The sequence below is a fragment of the Ambystoma mexicanum genome, chromosome 3p (genome assembly GCF_040938575.1).
Source record: "Ambystoma mexicanum isolate Mex_15411 chromosome 3p, UKY_AmexF1_1, whole genome shotgun sequence".
Lineage (NCBI taxonomy): Eukaryota > Metazoa > Chordata > Amphibia > Caudata > Ambystomatidae > Ambystoma > Ambystoma mexicanum.
In genome coordinates this window covers 9,451,992-9,473,471 of record NC_090925.1, presented here as the reverse complement: position 1 = coordinate 9,473,471, position 21,480 = coordinate 9,451,992, and the positions used below count along the sequence as shown (strand labels likewise).

Here is a 21,480-nt window from a genome sequence, read left to right as displayed (position 1 = left end):
GAGTCTGACTGGAATTCTGAAAAGTAGGATTGGAACTCCTTGATTTGGTAAATTCTTGGAACATTTTGTGTTGTTAGCCTCGGGTAGCCAGGGCGCTAAGGACACGAAAGGTCAAGAGGGTGAGGTTTCTATAGGTCTCATCGTTTGGAAAATCCTTTCAGTATAGGGTGTCCCAAGGAGTGCAAAGGCTGTCTGTGAGCAGGTTAACACATTATGCTTTTGATGCTACATGAACCAGCTATTGGACCCTGAAAGACCCCTACTTTGTGTTCATCCATTCCTGACTCTGCTTATCTTAGTAAAACCCTCATCGGTGAGAGATCAAACCTCTAGGCCCTGTAGGCATTTGGTCCAATCCTTTCCCTGAAGCACTATATAACTAAAGACACTGCTTGGCCTTATTACACTGGGCATGTCAAAATCCCAAACAAACTAATGTTGTCGTGACCAATCGAATAAAGGAAAATAACGAGTGGTTGGGAAGAGACCTGCATAAACCAGTCACCTTGTAGATGATGATTAAGGCCCTCCAGAGGTACCACTGACCAATAATGACCTTTCAGCCACCACCTCCTGGTCATCTTGAGAATCCCTTGGAAGCAAACACAATCCCTGAGGGGTAGTCTCTGTTCTTCTCGTCTAGCTGCCGCACCACTAATGTGTCATCCTTACTCTCCTTCTTTGGTGTGGGAGACCCCGTCCCCAGTCCTTGGGACTGTGGTGGCCACTGGTCCTACAACTACCGAGGACTTGCAGCTGTACGTTCCTTGCTCAGATTTCCTCATTTTCTACGTCACTTCCCTTCCTCACTGAGCACGCTGCTTTACCCTTTGCATCCACCTGGAAACTGGGCAAAGTCCAACAGATAAATGATCTCATTCCACCAAAGGAATGACAGTCTAGGTCATTACCTGCCCCTTCCATTCCCTCACCCCTTCAATTTCAAGGAACCAATGAAAACCAAGCTTTTCCAGAAATATGAAGCAGATCTTCCCAGATTCCCGGCAGATTCCTCACATTCCCTGACTCTACTCTGCATAGCCTTACTGTGTTGCACCCTATCTATCGCACAACATGTCAAGACTGGAGAGATCAGAAGAATCTCTCCTTAAAGAACTCGAATGCCAATGTCTTAAACCCGCTGTGGGCATAGGGCAGGCAGATCGGTGACTGCCACTTGGCCTTGCACAGTTGCCCTGTGGCACGGCCCCATCGTTTCCTGGGCCTGAGGGAGCTGTACACTGTAGTAGGTCATGCTGAGTCTGGATGAAGATCCTGGGATAGGGTCGGAAATAAGAAAAGGAATAATAAGAGCAAGGACATTTCAGGGCACAGCTCCGGCTAGGGAGCCTTCCAGGTTCTGGAGCTCCTCCAAATAAGGAGTGATTGCCTGTGTTCTCCTGGGACGGCATGTCCGTTTTGGCTTTTCAGTTGTGTGTGCGCATTATTGTCATGTGACATTCAGAGGTTATTTTTGAAAATTAACCTCCCTCCCAGTTTTAAGTGGCATTCCACACTGGAAGGGAATATTCTGAAATGTTATACCAATCCACAATCTGAAGAAAATCCAAATCCCAAGACAAAAGGTGACTGAAGAGCGTTGACCCCGTTGTGAGTCCTACAGTGTCTCACAAGATCAGAGATCCATCACTCCCTGGACCCGATCAGATTCTCAACCACTTGCCGAATCAATATTCAGAAAGGACGCACCGCTTAGTGTCCACGTGCCTGCATTTGCTTTGGCCCGGATTAATGTGTATTTATTGAGTCAGTTGAACAGGTCAGTCCTAAAGTGTGTGTGGTTCTTCCCCCTGTTCCTTGAATATAAACAGCGGATCACCTGGTCCCACCGCCATGCCTTCAAGACGGAGCAGCAGTCCAGAAAGCACCGGCCACAGGTATGGTGCTGTTGCATTTCCTTAAAGCTATCTTTCCTTCCTAGGTGTCATTTTGAGATGTTTTGTAGTATTCTGAAGTACCATGGCAGAAATAAGTGTTGGATGATTTCCGAGTTTATTCAACTCCAGGTGCAGTATTGCAATGCTGGGTATTGCAATGCTGGGTATGCAGTATTGCAATGCTCTTCCCAAGATCCTTGCCCGTTGAATTCCAGCACATCGCCCCCCTTCCACATGCACCTGGGGGGTTTAGGCCAATTGATGGCAGAAGGGATCCACCTGGTGTCACCATGGCGCTCCACTGCCGTAAAGTGTGGCGTTCTATAGGTCATCTGGTATGTGTTTAAGTGTTTCGGTGCACAGCACACCTAAGGTCCGATACAGTAATGAGATCCTGAAATCGAAACCAAGAGTGATCACAAATCCAGATGTGATCATTGAGTGTCGGATGCAAAAGGGGTCAAATTAATTAATTATCGACTAACAAGCAACTTACCTTTATTTGTTTATTGTATTCACATTTTTGTTAAGCGCTGGCTCTATCCAGAGGGTCTTGGACCCCTTACAAGTTTCAAAGGTTAAAAATGTGGGAGTTGAAATAGAGGTTTCAAAATGTTGTCAGGATAGGCTAGACGTGGTAGCAGGTGAGATGGAGGGGGTGGGTTATGTGTCGGGAAACAGGCATGTTGAATGCTGGCTTATATGTGCATGACAGTTTGCAGATTCTAATGTGTTGGGGATGCTGGCTTGCTTGTCTGGTGTTTGTGTGTTTGGTGGGTTTGAGTTTGTGGTGAAAGCAAGATGGCGTTTCTGGTGTATGACTTTGAAATCTATGCACAGTTCTTTGAAGGCAATTCTCTCAGATGCAGGAAGCCAGTTGAGCTGGGGGAGAGAGCGGGGGTGATGTGTGACTCTCTGGGGCGGCGCAGGGTGAGTCTGGCTGCTGCACTTTGTACGGCTAGCAGGGGGGCAAGGATGCTGCTGAGGAGTCCAGTGAGGAGGGCATTGCCATAGCCTTGCTTGGAGAGAACCAGTGCTTGGACTGCGGTGAGGAAGTCATCAGGAGGAAGGATATGCCTGATCTTTCGTAGGAGGTGTAGTCAAACATAGCATGTTTTGGTAACAGCAGCTATGTGGTGTGTGAAAGAAAGATGGGGATCGATGGTGAAGCCAAGGGCTTTGACAGGTGTGGAGGGGTATCGATATGTGTGGATTGTAAACAGTAACATCTATGATCCAGGATGTGAGTTTGGGTTTGTGTATGGGGGTGGCGGAGGGGGCAGATAAGGAGGTATTCCATTTTGGAAGGGTTGAGCTTTAGGGCACTGGGGACCATCCTGCTGCTGATGGTGGAGAGACAGCTTTTGAGAACGTGGAGTTGTGACCTTTGAGGATGTGCAGTTGTAAGGGGGATGACTTGCATATTGGTGGAAATGGACGTTGTGTTTTCTAAGGTCTGTCCAAGGGATTCAACAAATAGGCAATCTCCCTAAACATTCATGCTTACCGGCTTCTTCAGCTTTTAGAACAGCTAGGCCGTTTCACACACTGGAAGCCATCTGGGAGACGCCGTTAATGCGGTCATGTTGGGGCTACGATCGTGTTTATGTGACTGTTCCTTTCCTACATTACGATCCTGGATCACATAACCAGCGTTGTGTCATCATGCTTGTCAGGAGAACGTGTACATCAGCTGGTCACATATAACGGGTCAGTTCCTAATCGATGGCGCTTCTGATCGTTTTACATGTGTATTTGAATCCCGGAGCCTGCATCTGCTACTTTCGTGCAGATGCTCTATTTCCATCTTCCTTCCTCCACACAGGGTTTTGGTCTTCTGCGTTCCTCACGGCACCCCGTCTCCTGCTCTGTTCCTTTACAGAGCCTCCGCCAGGCCCCTGACTCAGCATTTACCAACTCACCACTCCATTTCCATACGGAGCAAAAAGCGCTTCCGCGTTCTTATGCGACATCCTGCATTTCCACTCTGTTCTTTACAGAGCCTCCGCTGGGCTCCCGATTCGGCGTTCCCCAACACGCCGCTCCATTTCCATACCGAGCAACCAGCGCTTCTGCGTTCCTACGCGGCATCCTGCATTTCATCTCTGTTCTTCACAGAGCCTCTGCTGGGGTCCCGATTCGGCGTTCACCAACATGCCGCTCCATATCCATATCAGCTGATACTACAAGACGACTACCAACCTCTTACGGTGTCACCATTACCTTCACTATAAAGATAATAGTTTCTGAAGTGTCTACAACTTAGTATTTGCTGAACTGGATACTTCCACTATCAAAAGGGCATCCCTTCCTGGATCAAGAGTCTTCATCTCCTCCACCTATTTAGCATATTAAATAGTGCACTGGACCTTGGACGCTTTCCTGTGTGCACCAACCCGGTACTAGTGCGGCCCTCGTTTCGTACAGGTTAGTTTCCTCACTTACCCTTCCATGTCGTTGTTTTTCCTGGATTTCTGGATTCCTCTGACATCGTTGGACTACTAGTGGCTGTGCTAAAGGTTAGTGTATAACAGATAGGTTTACCGTAATGTCCACTTATCTTCATTCCATCCTGATACATGTTCTCTATTAACAGCTTGGTGAAACTTGGTCCTCTTACGCCCTTTCCACTGATTACTCTCTCTGACTGTAGTATATTACCAGTCAAAGGGTGACATTAGTTGGAAGGTTTATCTTGACTGCTCTACGGTCTACCTCTACCCTCAGTCAGTTGGGAGAAGACGCAGAGTGTATCCTTTACAGTTATCAGTCTGTATCCTTTATGAAATAACTAAGGCATTGTATTCAGTATCTTGTGTGTTCCTAATCAAGAATACCGGTGATATAACACCTCGCTTTAGAAATGCAGGTCCTCTTCATGCCGTTCAGGTGGACATCCAGAAAAAAGAGCCTCGCTTTTGAAAGGCAGGTCCTCTTCATGCCCTTCGGGCGGACATCCAGATAAAGAGAATCGCTTTAGAAATGCAGGTCCTCTTCTTGCTCTTCAGGTAGACATCCAGACAGACTCGCTTTAGAAATGCAGGTCCTCTTCATACCCCTCAGGCAGACATCCAGACAGCCTCGCTTTAGAAATGCAGTTCCTCTTCATGCCCTTCAGGCGGACATCCAGGCAAAGAGCCTCTCTTTAGAAATGCAGGTCCTCTTCATGCCCTTCAGGCAGACATCGAGACAGCCTCACTTTAGAAATGCAGGTCCTCTTCATGCCCTTCAGGCGTATATTCAGACAAAGAGCCTTGCTTTAGAAATGCAGGTCCTCTTCATGCCCTTCAGGTAGACATGCAGACAAAGAGCCTCGATTTAGAAATGCAGGTCCTCTTCATGCCCTTTGGGTGGACATCCAGACAAAGAGCCTCGCTTCAGAAATGGGGGTCCTCCTCATGCCCTTTGGGCAGATATCCAAAGAGCCTTGCTTTGGAAATGCAGGTCCTCTTCATGCCCTTCAGGCGGACATCCAGACAAAGAGCCTCACTTAGAAATGCAGGTCCTCTTCATGCCCTTCAGGTAGACATCCAGACAAAGAGCCTCGCTTTAGAAATGCAGGTCCTCTTCATGCCCTTCAGGCAGACATCCATACAAGGAGCCTCGCTTTAGAAATGCAGGTCCTCTTCATGCCCTTCGGGCAGACATCCAGACAAAGAGCCTTGCTTTAGAAATGCAGGACCTCCTCATGCCCTTCGGGCGGACATCCAAGGAGCCTCATGTCATGCCTGCATCATCAGGCTCCTCCGTTACTCTCCCTAAACATTCATGCTTACCGGCTTCTTGTCACGCCCTCTCACACGACCTTTCCCTCTTCACACCTCTCCTCCTCAGGCGCCTCTCGCCGTAGTATTTCCCATTCACACAACCAGCAGGGAAAACACGGCAGGCGGAATACCATGTTGGGCGGATCTGCCTCGTTTCGCCCTTTTCCGCGTTGGCGTCTGCCATGGCGCCTCTTGCACAGCCGGCAACGTCAGAATACCAGGAAGTGCCGGCAGCTCCAATCGCTGGCCACGTTGCGCCCCATGCAACGTACGCGAGCAGTCACGTGATACGTCATGTGATACCGCTCGTCCCTTCAAAAGAAACCGGCAAACAAGACTCTTTGCTTCACAGCTACTTCAACTTCTACGGAGGACTGTCACGCATTACCCTTGCTCTTGTTTGCTTCGACCTTGGAACTCTTTTCGGATTTGCTATTGGATTACCCTTGGATTTTGGCGTGCTCTCTGATTTTCTGGACATCCGACCCCTGTTATTCTCTGGACTTGCGCTTGGATTGCCCTTCTGTTTTGCAACCTTCGGATTGCTTCAAGCCTTGCTACAGATCTTGCCACACTCCACGAGTTACTGGGAAGGAGTGCCTATTACATCATTCCAGCTTGCCGTGGATTTCCTTGCGTAGGTTTTCTACCTACATTCCATCTCTATTAGGTAAGCTGGTGTCACTGCATCCTGTTTAACTCTTTCTATCAATTGCCCATTGCCATTGTAGAGTATATTCCTGATTATAACCTTTTGCCTTACAGTACTCAGGGGTCCTTCCGGCGTTCTCAATACCAGGCTGACGACAACACTCCTTCCTGTGGCCTCAAAGATTGCTCGGGCAGTGTTTATATTCTGCTCGAGCGGTACTTGGGGACGGAGGCATTTTATAACTGCACGACCATCAAGTCGGACCCATCAAGTCAGAACACTTCTTCAGCTTTTAGAACAGCTAGGCCGTTTCACACACTGGAAGCCATCTGGGAGACGCCGTTAATGCGGTCATGTTGGGGCTACGATCGTGTTTATGTGACTGTTCCTTTCCTACATTACGATCCTGGATCACATAACCAGCGTCGTGTCATCATGCTTGTCAGGAGAACGTGTACATCAGCTGGTCACATATAACGGGTCAGTTCCTAATCGATGGCGCTTCTGATCGTTTTACATGTGTATTTGAATCCCGGAGCCTGCATCTGCTACTTTCGTGCAGATGCTCTATTTCCATCTTCCTTCCTCCACACAGGGTTTTGGTCTTCTGCGTTCCTCACGGCACCCCGTCTCCTGCTCTGTTCCTTTACAGAGCCTCCGCCAGGCCCCTGACTCAGCATTTACCAACTCACCACTCCATTTCCATACGGAGCAAAAAGCGCTTCCGCGTTCTTATGCGACATCCTGCATTTCCACTCTGTTCTTTACAGAGCCTCCGCTGGGCTCCCGATTCGGCGTTCCCCAACACGCCGCTCCATTTCCATACCGAGCAACCAGCGCTTCTGCGTTCCTACGCGGCATCCTGCATTTCCTCTCTGTTCTTCACAGAGCCTCTGCTGGGGTCCCGATTCGGCGTTCACCAACATGCCGCTCCATATCCATATCAGCTGATACTACAAGACGACTACCAACCTCTTACGGTGTCACCATTACCTTCACTATAAAGATAATAGTTTCTGAAGTGTCTACAACTTAGTATTTGCTGAACTGGATACTTCCACTATCAAAAGGGCATCCCTTCCTGGATCAAGAGTCTTCATCTCCTCCACCTATTTAGCATATTAAATAGTGCACTGGACCTTGGACGCTTTCCTGTGTGCACCAACCCGGTACTAGTGCGGCCCTCGTTTCGTACAGGTTAGTTTCCTCACTTACCCTTCCATGTCGTTGTTTTTCCTGGATTTCTGGATTCCTCTGACATCGTTGGACTACTAGTGGCTGTGCTAAAGGTTAGTGTATAACAGATAGGTTTACCGTAATGTCCACTTATCTTCATTCCATCCTGATACATGTTCTCTATTAACAGCTTGGTGAAACTTGGTCCTCTTACGCCCTTTCCACTGATTACTCTCTCTGACTGTAGTATATTACCAGTCAAAGGGTGACATTAGTTGGAAGGTTTATCTTGACTGCTCTACGGTCTACCTCTACCCTCAGTCAGTTGGGAGAAGACACAGAGTGTATCCTTTACAGTTATCAGTCTGTATCCTTTATGAAATAACTAAGGCATTGTATTCAGTATCCTGTGTGTTCCTAATCAAGAATACCGGTGATATAACACCTCGCTTTAGAAATGCAGGTCCTCTAAATGTGCTTCAGGCAGACATCCAGACAGCCTTGCTTTGGAAATGCAGGTCCTCTTCAATCCCTTCGGGCGGACTCCTGAAAAAGATCTTCGCTTTGGAAATGCAGGTCCTCTTCATGCCCTTCAGGCAGACATCCATACAAAGAGCCTCGCTTTGGAAATGCAGGTCCTCTTTATGCCCTTCAGGTGGACATCCAGACACAGAGCCTCGCTTTAGAAATGCAGGTCCTCATCATGGCCTTCAGGCTGACATCCGGAACAAAGAGCCTCGCTTTAGAAATGCAGGTCCTCTTCATGCACTTCATGCAGACATCCCGACAGCCTTGCCTTGGAAATGCGGGTCCTCTTATAGCCCTTCGGGCGGACATCCAGACAAAGATCTTCGCATTTGAAATGCATGTCCTCTACATGCCCTTCAGGCAGACATCCATATAAAGAGCCTCGTTTTAGAAATGCAGATTCTCTTCATGCGCTTCAGGGGGACATCCAGACAAACAGCGTCGCCTTAGAAATGCAGGTCCTCTTCATGCCCTTCAGGGGGACATCCAGAAAAAGAGCTTTGCTTTAGAAAGGCGGGTCCTCTTCATGCCCTTCAGGCAGACATCCAGACAAAGAGCCTCCCTTTAGAAATGCAGGTCCTCGTCATGCTGTTCAGGTGGACATCCAGAAAAAAGAGCCTCGCCTTAGAAATGCAGGACCTCCTCATGCCCTTCGGGCAGACATCCAAAGAGCCTCGCATTAGAAATGCAGGTCCTCTAAATGCGCTTCAGGCAGACATCCAGACAGCCTTGCTTTGGAAATACAGGTCCTCTTCAAGCCCTTCGGGCGGACATCCAGACAAAGATCTTTGCTTTAGAAATGCAGGTCCTCTTCATGCCCTTCAGGTAGACATCCAGACAAAGATCCTCGCTTTAGAAATGCAGGTCCTCTTCATGCCCTTCAGGGGACATCCAGACAAATAGCCTCGCTTTAGAAATGTAGGTCCTCTTCATGTCCTTCAGGCGGATATCCAGACAAAGAGCCTTGCTTTAGAAATGCAGGTCCTCTTCATGCCCTTCAGGCGGACATCCAGATAAAGAGCCTCGCTTTAGAAATGCACGTCCTCTTCATGCCCTTTGGGCGGACATCCAGACAAAGAGCCTCGCTTTAGAATTGCAGGTCCTCCTCATGCCCTTTGGGCAGACATCCAAAGAGCCTCGCTTTAGAAATGCAGGTCCTCTAAATGCGCTTCAGGCAGACATCCAGACAGCCTTGCTTTGGAAATGCAGGTCCTCTTCAAGCCCTTCAGGCGGACATCCAGACAAAGAGCCTCGCTTTAGAAATGCAGGTCCTCTAAATGCGCTTCAGGCAGACATCCAGACAGCCTTGCTTTGGAAATGCAGGTCCTCTTCAAGCCCTTCGGGCGGACATCCAGACAAAGATCTTCGCATTAGAAATGCAGGTCCTCTTCATGCCCTTCAGGCAGACATCCATACAAAGAGCCTCATTTTAGAAATGAAGTTTCTCTTCATGCGCTTCAGGGGGACATCCAGACAAAGAGCCTCGCTTTAGAAATGCAGGTCCTCTTCATTCCCTTCAGGGAGACATCCAGACAAAGAGCCTCACTTTAGAAATGCAGGTCCTCTTCATGCCCTTCAGGCGGACATCCAGACAAAGAGCCTCGCTTTAGAAATGCATGTCCTCGTCATGCCGTTCAGGTGGACATCCAGAAAAAAGAGACTCGCTTTAGAAATGCAGGTCCTCTTCATGCCCTTCAGGCAGACATCCAGACAGCCTCGCTTTAGAAATACAGGTCTTCTTCATGCCATTCAGGCAGACATCCAGACAAAGATCTTCACTTTAGAAATGCAGGTCCTCTTCATGCCCTTCAGGCAGACATCCATGCAAAGAACCTCGCTTTAGAAATGCAGGTCATCTTCATGCCCTTCAGGTGGACATTCAGACAAAGAGCCTCATTTTAGAAATGCAGGTCTTCATCATGTCCTTCAGGCAGACATCTGGACAAAGAGCCTCGCTTTAGAAATGCTGGTCCTCTTCATGCCCTTCGGGCGGATATCCAGACAAAGAGCCTCGCTTTAGAAATGCAGGTCCTCTTCATGCCCTTCAGGTGGACATCCATACAAAGTTCCTCGTTTTAGAAATGCAGGTTCTCTTCATGCGCTTCAGGGGGACATCCAGACAAAGAGCCTCGCTTTAGAAATGCAGGTCCTCTTCATGCCCTTCAGGGAGACATCCAGACAAAGAGCCTCGCTTTAGAAATGCAGGTCCTCTTCATGCCCTTCAGGCGGACATCCAGACAAAGAGCCTCGCTTTAGAAATGCACGTCCTTGTCATGCCGTTCAGGTGGACATCCAGAAAAAAGAGACTCGCTTTAGAAATGCAGGTCCTCTTCATGCCCTTCAGGCAGACATCCAGACAGCCTCGCTTCAGAAATACAGGTCTTCTTCATGCCATTCATGCAGACATCCAGACAGCCTCACTTTAAAAATGCAGATCCTCTTCATGCCCTTCAGGCGACATCCAGACAAAGAGCCTCATTTTAGAAATGCAGGTTCTCTTCATGCGCTTCAGGGGGACATCCTGACAAAGAGCCTCACTTTAGAAATGCAGGTCCTCTTCATGCCCTTCAGGCGGACATCCAGACAAAGAGCCTCGCTTTAGAAATGCAGGTCCTCGTCATGCCGTTCAGGTGGACATCCAGAAAAAAGAGACTCGCTTTAGAAATACAGGTCTTCTTCATGCCATTCAGGCAGACATCCAGACAAAGATCTTCGCTTTAGAAATGCAGGTCCTCGTCATGCCCTTCAGGCAGACATCCATGCAAAGAACCTCGCTTTAGAAATGCAGGTCATCTTCATGCCCTTCAGGTGGACATCCAGACAAAGTGCCTCGTTCTAGAAATGCAGGTTCTCTTCATGCGCTTCAGGGGGACATCCAGACAAAGAGCCTCATTTTAGAAACGCAGGTCTTCATCATGTCCTTCAGGCAGACATCTGGACAAAGAGCCTCGCTTTAGAAATGCTGGTCCTCTTCATGCCCTTCGGGCGGACATCCAGACAAAGAGCCTCGCTTTAGAAATGCAGGTCCTCTTCATGCCCTTCAGGCAGACATCCATACAAAGAGCCATGCTTTAGAAATGCAGGTCCTCTTCATGCCCTTCAGGTGGACATCCATACAAAGTTCCTCATTTTAGAAATGCAGGTTCTCTTCATGCGCTTCAGGGGGACATCCAGACAAAGAGCCTCGCTTTAGAAATGCAGGTCCTCTTCATGCGCTTCAGGGGGACATCCAGACAAAGAGCATCGCTTTAGAAATGCAGGTCCTCTTCATGCCCTTCAGGGAGACATCCAGACAAAGAGCCTCGCTTTAGAAATGCAGGTCCTCTTCATGCCCTTCAGGCGGACATCCAGACAAAGAGCCTCGCTTTAGAAATGCACGTCCTTGTCATGCCGTTCAGGTGGACATCCAGATTAAAGAGACTCGCTTTAGAAATGCAGGTCCTCTTCATGCCCTTCAGGCAGACATCCAGACAGCCTCGCTTCAGAAATACAGGTCTTCTTCATGCCATTCAGGCAGACATCCAGACAGCCTCGCTTTAAAAATGCAGATCCTCTTCATGCCCTTCAGGCGACATCCAGACAAAGAGCCTCGCTTTAGAAATGCAGGTCTTCTTCATGCCATTCAGGCAGACATCCAGACAGACTCTCTTTAGAAATGCAGGTCCTCTTCATGCCCTTCAGGCGGACATCCAGACAAAGAGCCTCAACTTAGAAATGCAGGTCCTCTTCATGCCGTTCAGGTGGGCATCCAGACAAAGAACCTCAGTTTAGAAATGCAGGGCCTCTTCATGCACTTCAGGCAGACATCCAGACAGTATTGCTTTGGAAATGCAGGTCCTCTTCAAGCCCTTCTGGCGGACATCCAGACAAAGATCCTCACTTTAGAAATGCAGGTCCTTTTCATGCCCTTCAGGTGGACATCCCGAGAAAGAGCCTCGTTTTAGAAATGCAGGTTCTCTTCATGCGCTTCAGGGGGACATCCAGACAAAGAGCCTTCCTTTAGAAATGCAGGTCCACTTCATGCCCTTCAGGCGGACATCCAGACAAAGAGCCTCACTTTAGAAATGCAGGTCCTCCTCATGCCCTTCGGGCGGACATCGAACCAAAGAGCATTGGTTTAGAAATGCAGGTCCTCCTCATTCCCTTCGGGCAGACACCCGGACAGCCTCGCTTCAGAAATGCAGGTCCTCTTCATGCACTTCAGGCAGACATCCAGACAGTATGGCTTTGGAAATGCAGGTCCTCTTCAAGCCCTTCTGTTGGACATCCAGACAAAGATCCTTGCTTTATAAATGCAGGTCCTCTTCATGCCCTTCAGGTGGACATCCAGAGAAAGAGCTTTGTTTTAGAAATGCAGGTTCTCTTCATGCGCTTCAGGGGGACATCCAGACAAAATGCCTCGCTTTAGAAATGCAGGTCCTCTTCATGCCCTTCAGGGGAACATCCAGTCAAAGAGCCTTGCTTTAGAAATGCAGGTCCTCTTCATGCCCTTCAGGCAGACATCCAGACAAAGAGCCTCGCTTTAGAAATGCTGGTCCTCTTCATGCCCTTTGGGCGGACATCCAGACAAAGAGCCTCGCTTTAGAAATGCAGGTCCTCTTCATGCCCTTCAGGCAGACATCCATACAAAGAACCTCATTTTAGAAATGCAGGTTCTCTTCATGCGCTTCAGGGGGACATCCAGACAAAGAGCCTCGCTTTAGAAATGCAGGCCCTCTTCATGCCCTTCAGGCGGACATCCAGACAAAGAGCCTCGCTTTAGAAATGCAGGTCCTCGTCATGCCGTTCAGGTGGACATCCAGAAAAAAGAGACTCGCTTTAGAAATGAAGGTCCTCTTCATGCCCTTCAGGCAGACATCCAGACAGCCTCGCTTTAGAAATACAGGTCTTCTTCATGCCATTCAGGCAGACATCCAGACAGCCTCGCTTTAGAAATGCAGATCCTCTTCATACCCTTCAGGCGACATCCAGACAAAGAGCCTTGCTTTAGAAATGCAGGTCCTCTTCATTCCCTTCAGGCAGACATCGAGACAAAGAGCCCCGCTTTAGAAATGCAGGTCCTCTTCACGCCCTTCAGGCAGACATCCAGACAGCCTCATTTTAGAAAAGCAGGTCTTCTTCTTGCCCTTCAGGCGGACATCCAGACAATGAGCCTCGCTTTAGAAATGCAGGTCCTCTTCATGCCGTTCAGGTGGGCATCCAGAAAAAAGAGCCTCGCTTTAGAAATTCAGGTCCTCTTCATGCCCTTTGGGTGGACATCCAGACAAAGAACCACAGTTTAGAAATGCAGGGCCTCTTCATGCACTTCAGGCAGACATCCAGACACTATTGCTTTGGAAATGCAGGTCCTCTTCAAGCCCTTCTGGCGGACATCCAGAGGAAGAGCCTCGTTTTAGAAATGCAGGTTCTCTTCATGCGCTTCAGGGGGACATCCAGACAAAGAGCCTTCCTTTAGAAATGCAGGTCCACTTCATGCCCTTCAGGCGGACATCCAGACAAAGAGCCTCATTTTAGAAATGCAGGTCCTCCTCATGCCCTCCCGGCAGACATCCAAAGATCCTCGCTTTAGAAATGCTGGTCCTCTTCATGCCCTTCAGGCAGACATCCAGACAATGAGCCTCGCTTTAGAAATGCAGGTCCTCTTCATGCCCTTCGGGCGGACATCGAACCAAAGAGCCTTGGTTTAGAAATGCAGGTCCTCCTCATTCCCTTCCGGCAGACACCCGGACAGCCTCGCTTCAGAAATGCAGGTCCTCTTCATGCACTTCAGGCAGACATCCAGACAGTATGGCTTTGGAAATGCAGGTCCTCTTCAAGCCCTTCTGCCGGACATCCAGACAAAGATCCTTGCTTTTAAAATGCAGGTCCTCTTCATGCCCTTCAGGTGGACATCCAGAGAAAGAGCTTTGTTTTAGAAATGCAGGTTCTCTTCATGCGCTTCAGGGGGACATCCAGACAAAATGCCTCGCTTTAGAAATGCAGGTCCTCTTCATGCCCTTCAGGGGAACATCCAGTCAAAGAGCCTTGCTTTAGAAATGCAGGTCCTCTTCATGCCCTTCAGGCAGACATCCAGACAAAGAGCCTCGCTTTAGAAATGCTGGTCCTCTTCATGCCCTTCGGGCGGACATCCAGACAAAGAGCCTCGCTTTAGAAATGCAGGTCCTCTTCATGCCCTTCAGGCAGACATCCATACAAAGAACCTAATTTTAGAAATGCAGGTTCTCTTCATGCGCTTCAGGGGGACATCCAGACAAAGAGCCTCGCTTTAGAAAAGCAGGTCCTCTTCATGCCCTTCAGGCGGACATCCAGACAAAGAGCCTCACTTTAGAAATGCAGGTCCTCGTCATGCCGTTCAGGTGGACATCCAGAAAAAAGAGACTCGCTTTAGAAATGAAGGTCCTCTTCATGCCCTTCAGGCAGACATCCAGACAGCCTCGCTTTAGAAATACAGGTCTTCTTCATGCCATTCAGGCAGACATCCAGACAGCCTCACTTTAGAAATGCAGATCCTCTTCATACCCTTCAGGCGACATCCAGACAAAGAGCCTTGCTTTAGAAATGCAGGTCCTCTTCATTCCCTTCAGGCAGACATCCAGACAAAGAGCCCCACTTTAGAAATGCAGGTCCTCTTCACGCCCTTCAGGCAGACATCCAGACAGCCTCATTTTAGAAATGCAGGTCCTCTTCTTGCCCTTCAGGCGGACATCCAGACAATGAGCCTCGCTTTAGAAATGCAGGTCCTCTTCATGCCGTTCAGGTGGGCATCCAGAAAAAAGAGCCTCGCTTTAGAAATTCAGGTCCTCTTCATGCCCTTTGGGTGGACATCCAGACAAAGAACCTCAGTTTAGAAATGCAGGGCCTCTTCATGCACTTCAGGCAGACATCCAGACACTATTGCTTTGGAAATGCAGGTCCTCTTCAAGCCCTTCTGGCTACATCCAGAGGAAGAGCCTCGTTTTAGAAATGCAGGTTCTCTTCATGCGCTTCAGGGGGACATCCAGACAAAGAGCCTTCCTTTAGAAATGCAGGTCCACTTCATGCCCTTCAGGCGGACATCCAGACAAAGAGCCTCACTTTAGAAATGCAGGTCCTCCTCATGCCCTCCCGGCAGACATCCAAAGATCCTCGCTTTAGAAATGCTGGTCCTCATCATGCCCTTCAGGCAGACATCCAGACAATGAGCCTTGCTTTAGAAATGCAGTTCCTCTTCATGCCCTTCGGGCGGACATCGAACCAAAGACCCTTAGTTTAGAAATGCAGGTCCTCCTCATGCTCTTCGGGCAGACACCCGGACAGCCTCGCTTTAGAAATGCAGGTCCTCTACATGCACTTCAGGCAGACATCCAGACAGTATCGCTTTGGAAATGCAGGTCCTCTTCAAGCCCTTCTGGCGGACATCCATACAAAGATCCTTGCTTTAGAAATGCAGGTCCTCTTCATGCCCTTCAGGCGGACATCCAGACAAAATGCCTCGCTTTAGAAATGCAGGTCCTCTTCATGCCCTTCAGGGGAACATCCAGTCAAAGAGCCTTGCTTTAGAAATGCAGGTCCTCTTCATGCCCTTCAGGCAGACATCCAGACAAAGAGCCTCGCTTTAGAAATGCATGTCCTCGTCATGCCGTTCAGGTGGACATCCAGAAAAAAGAGACTCGCTTTAGAAATGCAGGTCCTCTTCATGCCCTTCAGGCAGACATCCAGATAGCCTCGCTTTAGAAATACAGGTCTTCTTCATGCCATTCAGGCAGACATCCAGACAAAGATCTTCACTTTAGAAATGCAGGTCCTCTTCATGCCCTTCAGGCAGACATCCATGCAAAGAACCTCGCTTTAGAAATGCAGGTCATCTTCATGCCCTTCAGGTGGACATCCAGACAAAGAGCCTCATTTTAGAAATGCAGGTCTTCATCATGTCCTTCAGGCAGACATCTGGACAAAGAGCCTCGCTTTAGAAATGCTGGTCCTCTTCATGCCCTTCGGGCGGATATCCAGACAAAGAGCCTCGCTTTAGAAATGCGGGTCCTCTTCATGCCCTTCAGGTGGACATCCATACAAAGTTCCTCGTTTTAGAAATGCAGGTTCTCTTCATGCGCTTCAGGGGGACATCCAGACAAAGAGCCTCGCTTTAGAAATGCAGGTCCTCTTCATGCCCTTCAGGGAGACATCCAGACAAAGAGCCTCGCTTTAGAAATGCAGGTCCTCTTCATGCCCTTCAGGCGGACATCCAGACAAAGAGCCTCGCTTTAGAAATGCACGTCCTTGTCATGCCGTTCAGGTGGACATCCAGAAAAAAGAGACTCGCTTTAGAAATGCAGGTCCTCTTCATGCCCTTCAGGCAGACATCCAGACAGCCTCGCTTCAGAAATACAGGTCTTCTTCATGCCATTCATGCAGACATCCAGACAGCCTCGCTTTAAAAATGCAGATCCTCTTCATGCCCTTCAGGCGACATCCAGACAAAGAGCCTCATTTTAGAAATGCAGGTTCTCTTCATGCGCTTCAGGGGGACATCCTGACAAAGAGCCTCACTTTAGAAATGCAGGTCCTCTTCATGCCCTTCAGGCGGACATCCAGACAAAGAGCCTCGCTTTAGAAATGCAGGTCCTCGTCATGCCTTTCAGGTGGACATCCAGAAAAAAGAGACTCGCTTTAGAAATACAGGTCTTCTTCATGCCATTCAGGCAGACATCCAGACAAAGATCTTCGCTTTAGAAATGCAGGTCCTCGTCATGCCCTTCAGGCAGACATCCATGCAAAGAACCTCGCTTTAGAAATGCAGGTCATCTTCATGCCCTTCAGGTGGACATCCAGACAAAGTGCCTCGTTCTAGAAATGCAGGTTCTCTTCATGCGCTTCAGGGGGACATCCAGACAAAGAGCCTCATTTTAGAAACGCAGGTCTTCATCATGTCCTTCAGGCAGACATCTGGACAAAGAGCCTCGCTTCAGAAATGCAGGTCCTCTTCATGCACTTCAGGCAGACATCCAGACAGTATGGCTTTGGAAATGCAGGTCCTCTTCAAGCCCTTCTGTTGGACATCCAGACAAAGATCCTTGCTTTATAAATGCAGGTCCTCTTCATGCCCTTCAGGTGGACATCCAGAGAAAGAGCTTTGTTTTAGAAATGCAGGTTCTCTTCATGCGCTTCAGGGGGACATCCAGACAAAATGCCTCGCTTTAGAAATGCAGGTCCTCTTCATGCCCTTCAGGGGAACATCCAGTCAAAGAGCCTTGCTTTAGAAATGCAGGTCCTCTTCATGCCCTTCAGGCAGACATCCAGACAAAGAGCCTCGCTTTAGAAATGCTGGTCCTCTTCATGCCCTTTGGGCGGACATCCAGACAAAGAGCCTCGCTTTAGAAATGCAGGTCCTCTTCATGCCCTTCAGGCAGACATCCATACAAAGAACCTCATTTTAGAAATGCAGGTTCTCTTCATGCGCTTCAGGGGGACATCCAGACAAAGAGCCTCGCTTTAGAAATGCAGGCCCTCTTCATGCCCTTCAGGCGGACATCCAGACAAAGAGCCTCGCTTTAGAAATGCAGGTCCTCGTCATGCCGTTCAGGTGGACATCCAGAAAAAAGAGACTCGCTTTAGAAATGAAGGTCCTCTTCATGCCCTTCAGGCAGACATCCAGACAGCCTCGCTTTAGAAATACAGGTCTTCTTCATGCCATTCAGGCAGACATCCAGACAGCCTCGCTTTAGAAATGCAGATCCTCTTCATACCCTTCAGGCGACATCCAGACAAAGAGCCTTGCTTTAGAAATGCAGGTCCTCTTCATTCCCTTCAGGCAGACATCGAGACAAAGAGCCCCGCTTTAGAAATGCAGGTCCTCTTCACGCCCTTCAGGCAGACATCCAGACAGCCTCATTTTAGAAAAGCAGGTCTTCTTCTTGCCCTTCAGGCGGACATCCAGACAATGAGCCTCGCTTTAGAAATGCAGGTCCTCTTCATGCCGTTCAGGTGGGCATCCAGAAAAAAGAGCCTCGCTTTAGAAATTCAGGTCCTCTTCATGCCCTTTGGGTGGACATCCAGACAAAGAACCACAGTTTAGAAATGCAGGGCCTCTTCATGCACTTCAGGCAGACATCCAGACACTATTGCTTTGGAAATGCAGGTCCTCTTCAAGCCCTTCTGGCGGACATCCAGAGGAAGAGCCTCGTTTTAGAAATGCAGGTTCTCTTCATGCGCTTCAGGGGGACATCCAGACAAAGAGCCTTCCTTTAGAAATGCAGGTCCACTTCATGCCCTTCAGGCGGACATCCAGACAAAGAGCCTCATTTTAGAAATGCAGGTCCTCCTCATGCCCTCCCGGCAGACATCCAAAGATCCTCGCTTTAGAAATGCTGGTCCTCTTCATGCCCTTCAGGCAGACATCCAGACAATGAGCCTCGCTTTAGAAATGCAGGTCCTCTTCATGCCCTTCGGGCGGACATCGAACCAAAGAGCCTTGGTTTAGAAATGCAGGTCCTCCTCATTCCCTTCCGGCAGACACCCGGACAGCCTCGCTTCAGAAATGCAGGTCCTCTTCATGCACTTCAGGCAGACATCCAGACAGTATGGCTTTGGAAATGCAGGTCCTCTTCAAGCCCTTCTGCCGGACATCCAGACAAAGATCCTTGCTTTTAAAATGCAGGTCCTCTTCATGCCCTTCAGGTGGACATCCAGAGAAAGAGCTTTGTTTTAGAAATGCAGGTTCTCTTCATGCGCTTCAGGGGGACATCCAGACAAAATGCCTCGCTTTAGAAATGCAGGTCCTCTTCATGCCCTTCAGGGGAACATCCAGTCAAAGAGCCTTGCTTTAGAAATGCAGGTCCTCTTCATGCCCTTCAGGCAGACATCCAGACAAAGAGCCTCGCTTTAGAAATGCTGGTCCTCTTCATGCCCTTCGGGCGGACATCCAGACAAAGAGCCTCGCTTTAGAAATGCAGGTCCTCTTCATGCCCTTCAGGCAGACATCCATACAAAGAACCTAATTTTAGAAATGCAGGTTCTCTTCATGCGCTTCAGGGGGACATCCAGACAAAGAGCCTCGCTTTAGAAATGCAGGTCCTCTTCATGCCCTTCAGGCGGACATCCAGACAAAGAGCCTCACTTTAGAAATGCAGGTCCTCGTCATGCCGTTCAGGTGGACATCCAGAAAAAAGAGACTCGCTTTAGAAATGAAGGTCCTCTTCATGCCCTTCAGGCAGACATCCAGACAGCCTCGCTTTAGAAATACAGGTCTTCTTCATGCCATTCAGGCAGACATCCAGACAGCCTCACTTTAGAAATGCAGATCCTCTTCATACCCTTCAGGCGACATCCAGACAAAGAGCCTTGCTTTAGAAATGCAGGTCCTCTTCATTCCCTTCAGGCAGACATCCAGACAAAGAGCCCCACTTTAGAAATGCAGGTCCTCTTCACGCCCTTCAGGCAGACATCCAGACAGCCTCATTTTAGAAATGCAGGTCCTCTTCTTGCCCTTCAGGCGGACATCCAGACAATGAGCCTCGCTTTAGAAATGCAGGTCCTCTTCATGCCGTTCAGGTGGGCATCCAGAAAAAAGAGCCTCGCTTTAGAAATTCAGGTCCTCTTCATGCCCTTTGGGTGGACATCCAGACAAAGAACCTCAGTTTAGAAATGCAGGGCCTCTTCATGCACTTCAGGCAGACATCCAGACACTATTGCTTTGGAAATGCAGGTCCTCTTCAAGCCCTTCTGGCTACATCCAGAGGAAGAGCCTCGTTTTAGAAATGCAGGTTCTCTTCATGCGCTTCAGGGGGACATCCAGACAAAGAGCCTTCCTTTAGAAATGCAGGTCCACTTCATGCCCTTCAGGCGGACATCCAGACAAAGAGCCTCACTTTAGAAATGCAGGTCCTCCTCATGACCTCCCGGCAGACATCCAAAGATCCTCGCTTTAGAAATGCTGGTCCTCATCATGCCCTTCAGGCAGACATCCAGACAATGAGCCTTGCTTTAGAAATGCAGTTCCTCTTCATGCCCTTCGGGCGGACATCGAACCAAAGACCCTTAGTTTAGAAATGCAGGTCCTCCTCATGCTCTTCGGGCAGACACCCGGACAGCCTCGCTTTAGAAATGCAGGTCCTCTACATGCACTTCAGGCAGACATCCAGACAGTATCGCTTTGGAAATGCAGGTCCTCTTCAAGCCCTTCTGGCGGACATCCATACAAAGATCCTTGCTTTAGAAATGCAGGTCCTCTTCATGCCCTTCAGGCGGACATCCAGACAAAATGCCTCGCTTTAGAAATGCAGGTGCTCTTCATGCCCTTCAGGGGAACATCCAGTCAAAGAGCCTTGCTTTAGAAATGCAGGTCCTCTTCATGCCCTTCAGGCAGACATCCAGACAAAGAGCCTCGCTTTAGAAATGCATGTCCTCGTCATGCCGTTCAGGTGGACATCCAGAAAAAAGAGACTCGCTTTAGAAATGCAGGTCCTCTTCATGCCCTTCAGGCAGACATCCAGATAGCCTCGCTTTAGAAATACAGGTCTTCTTCATGCCATTCAGGCAGACATCCAGACAAAGATCTTCACTTTAGAAATGCAGGTCCTCTTCATGCCCTTCAGGCAGACATCCATGCAAAGAACCTCGCTTTAGAAATGCAGGTCATCTTCATGCCCTTCAGGTGGACATCCAGACAAAGAGCCTCATTTTAGAAATGCAGGTCTTCATCATGTCCTTCAGGCAGACATCTGGACAAAGAGCCTCGCTTTAGAAATGCTGGTCCTCTTCATGCCCTTCGGGCGGATATCCAGACAAAGAGCCTCGCTTTAGAAATGCGGGTCCTCTTCATGCCCTTCAGGTGGACATCCATACAAAGTTCCTCGTTTTAGAAATGCAGGTTCTCTTCATGCGCTTCAGGGGGACATCCAGACAAAGAGCCTCGCTTTAGAAATGCAGGTCCTCTTCATGCCCTTCAGGGAGACATCCAGACAAAGAGCCTCGCTTTAGAAATGCAGGTCCTCTTCATGCCCTTCAGGCGGACATCCAGACAAAGAGCCTCGCTTTAGAAATGCACGTCCTTGTCATGCCGTTCAGGTGGACATCCAGAAAAAAGAGACTCGCTTTAGAAATGCAGGTCCTCTTCATGCCCTTCAGGCAGACATCCAGACAGCCTCGCTTCAGAAATACAGGTCTTCTTCATGCCATTCATGCAGACATCCAGACAGCCTCGCTTTAAAAATGCAGATCCTCTTCATGCCCTTCAGGCGACATCCAGACAAAGAGCCTCATTTTAGAAATGCAGGTTCTCTTCATGCGCTTCAGGGGGACATCCTGACAAAGAGCCTCACTTTAGAAATGCAGGTCCTCTTCATGCCCTTCAGGCGGACATCCAGACAAAGAGCCTCGCTTTAGAAATGCAGGTCCTCGTCATGCCTTTCAGGTGGACATCCAGAAAAAAGAGACTCGCTTTAGAAATACAGGTCTTCTTCATGCCATTCAGGCAGACATCCAG

The 21,480-nt window shown here is 49.0% G+C and overlaps 1 protein-coding gene across 2 annotated transcripts in view; it reads left to right on the top strand.

Moving 5' to 3' along the window:
- The first annotated feature begins 1,845 nt into the window (after positions 1-1,845).
- LOC138579452 (vitelline membrane outer layer protein 1 homolog) overlaps positions 1,846-21,480 on the top strand; it is a 305,899-nt gene continuing 286,264 nt past the window's right edge. For both annotated transcript variants that reach the window (XM_069649781.1, XM_069649782.1), the window contains exon 1: positions 1,846-1,898. In XM_069649781.1, the coding sequence (XP_069505882.1) occupies positions 1,855-1,898 (44 nt within the window). In that variant the 5' untranslated portion in view covers positions 1,846-1,854. The remainder of the gene's footprint in view (positions 1,899-21,480) is intronic.